Source organism: Eretmochelys imbricata, chromosome 13 (genome assembly GCF_965152235.1).
Source record: "Eretmochelys imbricata isolate rEreImb1 chromosome 13, rEreImb1.hap1, whole genome shotgun sequence".
Classification (NCBI taxonomy): Eukaryota; Metazoa; Chordata; order Testudines; family Cheloniidae; genus Eretmochelys; species Eretmochelys imbricata.
The window spans coordinates 15,856,372-15,864,643 of record NC_135584.1 but is presented as its reverse complement, the minus strand read 5'-3'; the positions used below and the strand labels follow the sequence as shown (position 1 = coordinate 15,864,643).

The 8,272-nt window shown below is 40.0% G+C and overlaps 1 protein-coding gene across 1 annotated transcript; it reads left to right on the top strand.

The window, feature by feature from the left end:
- Nucleotides 1–12: 12 nt before the first annotated feature.
- Nucleotides 13–1,726, top strand: MOCS3 (molybdenum cofactor synthesis 3). The gene has a single exon (XM_077832664.1). The coding sequence runs from the start codon at nucleotides 108–110 to the stop codon at nucleotides 1,482–1,484; it is 1,377 nt and encodes a 458-aa protein (XP_077688790.1). The 5' UTR covers nucleotides 13–107; the 3' UTR covers nucleotides 1,485–1,726.
- The last annotated feature ends 6,546 nt before the right edge of the window (nucleotides 1,727–8,272 follow it).

The window sequence follows — 8,272 nt, the reverse complement described above, 5'->3', positions numbered from 1 at the left end:
GGTCGCCGGACTGGTTAAGGTGTTGGGCCGGAAGCGGAAGTGTTCCTCACCTCGTGGCGCTTTGCGGGCCGGGCTAGGCGCGGGTTGCTTGGGCCTTCTCTCCGGTCATGGCGCTCAGCGAGGCGGCCCGGCTCCGGGGCGAGATAGCCCGGAAGGAGCAGGAGCTGCGCGCCCTGCAGGGGCAGCTGGCCGGCGTCCTGGTGAGAGAGGCCGCTGAGGAGCCGGCGGCGGGGCCGGAGCTGCCCCCCTTGGAGGCTCGGGCCGCCCTCAGCCCGGCGGAGATCCTGCGCTACAGCCGGCAGTTGGTGCTTCCCGAGCTGGGCGTGCGAGGGCAGCTGCGCCTGTCCCGCTGCGCCGTGCTGGTGGTTGGCTGCGGCGGGCTGGGCTGCCCCCTGGCCCAGTATTTGGCGGCCGCCGGCATCGGCCGCTTGGGGCTGCTGGATCACGATATGGTGGAGATGAGCAACCTGCACCGGCAGGTCCTGCACGGGGAGGCTAGGGAAGGGCTGCCTAAGGCCCTGTCTGCAGCGGCCACCCTGCGGCAGCTGAACTCCACGGTGCAGTATGTGCCCTACCACCTGGCCCTGAGCCCCAGCACTGCCCTGGAGCTGGTCCGGCAGTACGACGTGGTGGCCGACTGCTCAGACAACGTCCCCACCAGGTACCTGGTCAGTGATGCTTGTGTCCTCGCTGGGAAGCCGCTTGTATCAGCTAGTGCCCTCCGGCTGGAGGGGCAGCTGGTTGTGTACAACTACCAAGGGGGACCCTGCTACCGCTGTCTCTTCCCAAAGCCTCCTCCACCAGAGACCGTGACCAACTGTGCAGATGGGGGAGTCCTGGGCGTTGTGCCAGGCATCATGGGGTGCATCCAGGCCTTGGAGGTGCTGAAGATAGCTTCAGGAATAGGTTCTACTTTCAACCAGTTCATGCTGATGTTCGATGCCCTTGAAGGCAGATTTCGCAACATCAAGTTAAGACCCAAGAAACCAGACTGTGCCATTTGTGGTGACAAGCCAACTATGACCAGCCTACAGGATTATGAAGCATTTTGTGGTTCATCAGCAACAGACAAGTGTAGAACTTTACACCTACTGCCAGGTGAAGAAAGGATATCTGTAGAGGAGTACAAAAAGTTACTAGATGAGCAAGTCCCTCATATACTGGTGGATGTTCGTCCACAGGTAGAAGTGGACATCTGTTATCTTGTACACTCTGTCCATATTCCTTTAAGTAAACTAGAGGGAAAAAATGAAGAATGTTTGAAATTTTTAGAAAAGAGAATATGTGAAGAAAAGCAAAGAACTAATGGCAAAACAGCTTTCCCAGTGTATGTTATTTGCAAACTAGGAAATGACTCCCAGAAAGCTGTGCGAGTTTTACAGGAGTTGCCTGACAAAGGACTTGGCTCGATATTGGCTAAGGATATCAGAGGGGGGCTTATGGCTTGGGCTAGCAAAATCGATCCATCATTTCCCCAGTACTAACATTCTAAATATTAGAATAGACGTTACAATAAATTTCTACTGCTAAATGGTCTAGTGTCACACCTACTCTGTTGAGTAAGTACTATGGTGCATGTACAAAATGGGGAGAAGATACCACAAAGTTATGTATTAAGTGCTTTCCATGTTCACTTCTAAAAAATCTGTATATGTTTGAAATTCATTAACACTGAAATTTGTTAACATTCTACATGTTTGTATAAAAGAAATAATACACTTGGGTTTTTTGTGTTTGAATTGTGGATGTTGGGTGTAATGAATTGAACGTGGATGTGGGAACTACTGAGTAGCAATTCTGGTCCTGACAGTGACTCACTTGTTGCACTTCCTTTGAAAATCTTTACCTGTTGCTGGGCTAGCACCATTTCAGCTCCCTTGATACCAACAATGGAGAAAGCTTTAAGGGTGCAGTGGTAAAAATTGCACTAGCACTTCCACCATTGATAACATTCAGGGTTGATGCATCAGTGTTAGACCAGTGGGATGATACCAAGCTGAAAGGGTTGCAAGCACTTCAGAGAACAGAACTAGAATTCAAAATGATCTTGATAAACTGGAGAATTGGTCTGAAACAATAAGATGAAATTCAATAAAGACAAGTTGAAAGTACTACACTTAAGAAGGAAAAATCAAATGTATTTGTACAAAAGGGGAAATAACTGGCTAGGCAGGAGAAAAAGATCTAGGTTTATAGTGGATCACAAATTAAATGAGTCAACACTGTGATGCTGTTTCAAAAAAAGCAATTGTCATTCTGGGATGTATCAAAAAGAATGTCGTATGTAAAACATGGGACACAACTGTTCTGCTGTGCTCTTTAGTGGTGAGGGCTCAGCGAGAGTATAGTGTCCAGTTTGGGGTGCCAAACTTCTAAGAACAATGGACACACTGGAGAGAGTCCAGAGGAGCACAACACGATGTTTAGAAACCATTACATATGAAGAAAGTTTGAAAGAACTGGGCATGGTTAGCTTAGAGCAGAGAAGGCTGAGGGGGAACATAAGTCTTCAAACATGTGTAAAAGATAGTTGTGAAGAGGATGGTGATCAGTTGATCTCAGTGTCCACTTAGAATAGGATAAGAAGTAATAGGCTTAGTTTGCAACAAGGAGGATTTATGTTGGATATTGAGAAAAACTTTCTATAAGGCTAGTTAAGCACTGGAACAGGTTACCTAGGGAGACTGTGGAATCCATGTCCTTGGAGATTTTTAAGAACAAGGTTAGCCAAAGCAGCTGTCGGGGATGGTTAAGTATACTTAATCCTGCCTCAGTGTAGGGAGGATGTACTAGATGATGTCTTGATGTCCCTTCTAGCACTACATTTCTATGATTATATGAAGGCCACTTTCGACAAGTCACTTAATTTTTTATTTTATTTTTACTTTTCATGTCTATAATATTGCTTCACAGCTGCTGCTCTTTCTAGTGCTGTCTGAGAATGAAAAGTGTGATGTAAATGTTGAGTGTTATGAAAGACAAATTATCATTGCACCAGGACAAGGACAATAGAGTTACCACACTCACAGTAACAAAACCACAGAGGATCACTTCCTTGTTCAGCGTCTGTTCCTGGAATGCAGCCAAGTATAAAGCTAAACTCCAGGTCTCATGACATTTCTATAGTACCAACTATATAAGAACCTTTGTAGACTGCTCTAGAAGCAGCTTTTAAAAAATAAACAAATTTGCAATTAAATTTAATAATATAATTAAATAGTAGTAATTTTGAAAATTTGTGTAAAGGAAGTGTAAAAGTATAAAATAGTTTGTACACTGATCTAAAAATATTAAGCACTATAAAAGTGCTACATATTGGGGGTTTTGGTCAGTTTAGTTTATACGGAGTTCTTTACTGTATTCAGATTTCATTCATACATTTGATGATGGATGTTGTTGCCTCTGTATGAATTTGCAGCTGGGGGTATACCTTGAAACTCCCTTGAGCAGCACTGGTCTTGTTTCTCTGGGCAGGGAAGATGAATGGAGTGTTATGAAGGGTAAGCATTGAAAAGACCAAAAGCCCTAGTTCAGAAAGGGGGCACAACAAAGAGCTTGGTAGAAGATGTAAGGAAAGGACCATAGTGAAGGATGGGCAGCGCTTTCAAAGATTGATAGTGTAGGGTATAGAGAAGATAAGACATAAAACACCTTTTCCAAGTCCTAGGGCCTCATATTTATTAACATTGAAAATCTCAATAATCTGTTAGCTGTAACAGTAGGTTGTATGTTCCCCGGAGTGCTGAAAAACTTTAATTGCATAGACAGATATTTGCGTCTGAATAGCTATTCCTGTCTGACAGGGAGAAAGAAATAACCAACTCTAATAGGGAAGCAGGATGAACCCTCTTCCCTTGCACATAGAAATTATCTTTTAAAGATTTTAATTAAGGTATGGATTTCTTTTACATTCTGGGGAGAAAAAAGCCTATCTGTGGTGACTAATCTTTCACTGCACAAAGGGAAAGAAAAGGAGTATTACCAATATTATAGTTGAAAAGGCATAATGTAATAGCACAAATTGTAGTATACCCATACCCTATCTACTTTATTATAAGATGCCATAGGTCCTAGCACTACAAATTTATATACTCTGTTGTGAAGGAAACGGTGTAATGAATGTATAAATACAGGGCTAAACCTCTTTCAATTGAAAGTACAATGAAAACATCTAAGGCCAAGATTTTCAACTGGATTAGTGAGTTTTAGGTTCCCATCATGAGATATATTAATGGGGTTTAATTTTTTAGAGGCTGGATGGATTCCTGAAAATCAGGCCTCCCTGGGGTGTCAATTGTTGGGAATCTGAAAACAGAGACACCTAAAATTATTAGTCACTGTAGTAGCAATAAGGAAAACCTAATCCAAACACAAATGTAGAAGAGGAGGATAGAGCTTCAGCAGTACCCAAGGTCCCTCTGCATATCAAGCAATTGATTGTGTGTCTGGATGCCTACTTGATGTGAGCAAACAATTGCTCTTCAGTTATCCAAAGGCAATGAAAATCCACTACTCACAAGGTTCTCACTGCTATTCTTTGGTGGAAAATTCCTCTCTGATCCTAAATCTGGTGGTATATTAATTCCAGTGCGTGGGAATAAGGATCACTATTATAAAGCATTTTATTACATTTTTACTTCAATCTGCCATTGCTAGCAGAAATTATACATAAACTGAAAGAAATACAAGGCAAAATCAACCAAATAAAGCCTACCCAATTTGATACAGGAGATCTCTGTAACCAGAGTCTTTGCATCAAATCAGCAAATAGGAAACAAAATGTAAACATTCATCCTGTTTTATAGCAAACAATATTCTACTTGTGTGCCAAGGCCTGAAGGGCTCCACGTGAAAAAGCAAGGCTTCAGATGCGTAAGAGCCAACCAAAAAATATTGGAACTATCCAAAAACTTAATGCATCAAATCGGCCAAATGGGAAATATTGTAAGATACATCATGAAAAGTGGGAATCTTTGCTCCCAAAGACTCATTCAAAGGCCCCTGAATTCCCCTTGATTTTGTGTAGCTTTAACTGAAGAATCCTGAATCAAAAGAATCCTTTATTCCACAATACAAAAATTAAAAACAAATAAGTATGTAGATTAGCAAGTGATCTCTCATTATAGGAAGGCTTCAAGCCTTCAAGATGTTGTAGCCTACTCCATGTAGCTTTTTCCCTTAATGGGAGGAACATACTCCATATCTTCTGAAAGGACAATCAATATCATATCAGCCCACTGACCTCCAGTTTTTCATGGGATTATCTGAATTCCGTATTCTGCTCTTGGATGATATTTCATCCTCTTAAGTGTGAGGTGTGACTCCAGCTTCAGTCAGGCAGCAGTGATTAAAGAAGCAACTGCTGAAGATGATCTGAAAACGTAGGCACTTTTTAGACACACAAAAAAGATACAGTCCCTTGCTCTGATGAGTGTACAATCCAAATTTTACACCAAGAACAGTCTGAGCTTTTTTGAATGCATTTTATTGACTATTAGAATGCTGATATTTTCTAGACTGCCAACCAAGAGCTGATTTAACAAAACACTTAAAGACGTGCAACTTCAAGCCCTAGTAGTCCCAGCTGAATTCAATGAAACAACTCATATGCTTAAAATTACAGCCATACTTAACTGGTTTTCTGAATTATGGCCTAAGTGAATGCTTAGGATAACACAAATACATTTTCAGTCTCCAAAAAGTGAATGGCACTCTCTCAAGTTTCATGTGTCTGTTTGAACTTTACAATATTTTCCAGTAATCTGAGAAGAATTTGACATAAGCAAAGCCAGACCTTTGTTATAGGTAAAGAGTGAGGGAACTAAGCAATATTGCCAAGTAAACTAGACAAGGACTTATGGGACTATAACTTACAAAAAATAGAAGAAAATATACTGCAAAGGTCAAATTTTTCAACTGCAGTTACTTAAGGTGCTCTTGCAAATTCTCCATACAGGAACAGGATTTATGTGAATTATCCAGGCGATTGCATGTCGAAAAAGGTTATTATAACAGCATCCACTATGAAGTTTGACTTGCATCCTCTTCATTATTATGTTGGAATATTCGCCACATGAAAATCCATGGAATGCTGAGCTTCCCAAATCACACATGGGCCTAGAAGCAAAATTCCTATGTTGCAAAGACAAAACAAGTTTATTAGGTATTTTAGTGCCATGGCAAGTCAAAGGAATCTTTCTATTGTCTTCAGGTAAGGTACTAATGCTATTGTGCCTTGATAGTGTAGGTTTAATCAATTAAGAATTTCCTTGGTTTGGGGGTTTTTATATCATAAAATTACAATAATAGAATAAATTCTGCCTTGGTTTTATCCATACAATACAATTTCATTGAATTTAATGATGTTATGCTGCATACAAGTCAGTGGAGAATTTGGCCTAGCGCTTTCAAAATGTGAACGCTAGAATTTCAGAATCTCTCTGAGAACTTTATTATTCCACTCATCAATGTAATGTCTGATCAAAGCTGATTTTAAAAATAAATCTTGCACTGGGTGCTTAAAATACATGCTTTCAATATTTTCATTCTCTCTTTTTATTTAGTATACCATTGTAGGCTGCCCCCTTTAAAAATGGATGTTTGTTTTTGCTAGGTGGCACTATAGGTTAATAAACTATTCTTTTATAGAGATTACAATTTAGCAGAGCTCAACAAGGGATTAGATTAGTCTGGTTCCTTGTAAAAAATAGTTCTGGTCACATTTTTTCAAATATGTGTTGAGAGAACTTAAAATGCAATGCTGCAATTCGACATTAAATGCAACAGTCCAAGAAAATACAATGAAAACCACCAATTTTTAAAAGCACTACATTTGTTTTAGATACTTAACCTGAGACTTTGTGTGGTAAACTTAATCTCTCAGGAAATTTTGTAGTCAAGTTAGAAAATCCTATAAAGGAGAGTTTATTGGAATTACTAGCACAATTTTACCTTTAGAAATTTTAGGCCTTAATTCTGCAGAGCAACACTACCAGCAGATGTTTAACACATGAAAGGATTGTTTTCAGCTTTAATTGTGTTAGGTCAGCACTAATTTGTGTGTTAAAATAATCCAGAATTGGCATTGTAGTTTTTTAAAGCATTACAGGAACAGTTTCTTAAAAATTACAGTTTTCCTACTTGAGTGATAATCTGCTTCTCATAAATGGAAAACATAAGGAAATATTTATCTAACGAGCTACTGAGAGTTCAGGATTTTCAGCCCTGGTTAAGACAGTTTTCTATCCATTTGGAAATGCAAGAAGATTTTCTTTTTGTGTTCCTTGCTTTTGTAAACCTGGAACTGAAATATTTATTGTAGCCGTCATGCCATATTTGTTTTTTAAATTAAAAAACCCTCAAAAATGGATATCACTGAACCTGCCCCACCAAACACAACAGAAGCAAAACACAAAACTAGCAACAGCCCAATGTATGTAAGTAACCCTACAAAGTATCACAGCCCAAAATTCATGAGCAATCCTACAGTAACAAGGTAGTTTTTGATTCCCCCAACATTGACATGCAACCTAAAAATAACAGACCTCTGTGCTCAGACAGGTACTGAGGAAAAACTCTACAGAAGCAAACCAGGGTGCTCAGTCTAGAAATCACGAGCAACTTGATAACAATACATCAGCGCAGAATTCTCAAGAAACTGCAATAAAGCAGTGTGCTCAGTCCAGCACTCCATGGAAACGCTAGAGTAACAAGACACTCTGCATATGCAATGAAGCAACAGGGAAAGGACAGCAATATTGATTTCATTTTCAACTGTCCAAAATATCATTAAGAGGAAAGTTGGTCATTATTTTAGTACACTATTATTATTTATTAAATACAAATTTAATGACAATCCTTTGACAATATTTTTAAAATCTTTACATCTGTTCAGACCGTTAGGTTAATGGATGGCTACCTTTCCAAGCTTTGGATACACTATTAATGCTAAAAGAAAAGGAGTACTTGTGGCACCTTAGAGACTAACCAATTTATTTGAGCATAAGCTTTCGTGAGCTACAGCTCACTTCATCGGATGAGGTGAGCTGTAGCTCACAAAAGCTTATGCTCAAATAAATTGGTTAGTCTCTAAGGTGCCACAAGTACTCCTTTTCTTTTTGCGAATACAGACTAACACGGCTGTTACTCTGAAACTATTAATGCTGTGATTAAACATTCACATTACAAAGGCTTAATGTGTAACATTCACATTACACATTACACATAAACATTCACACAGGCTTGACAAAGCCCTGGCTGGGATGATTTAATT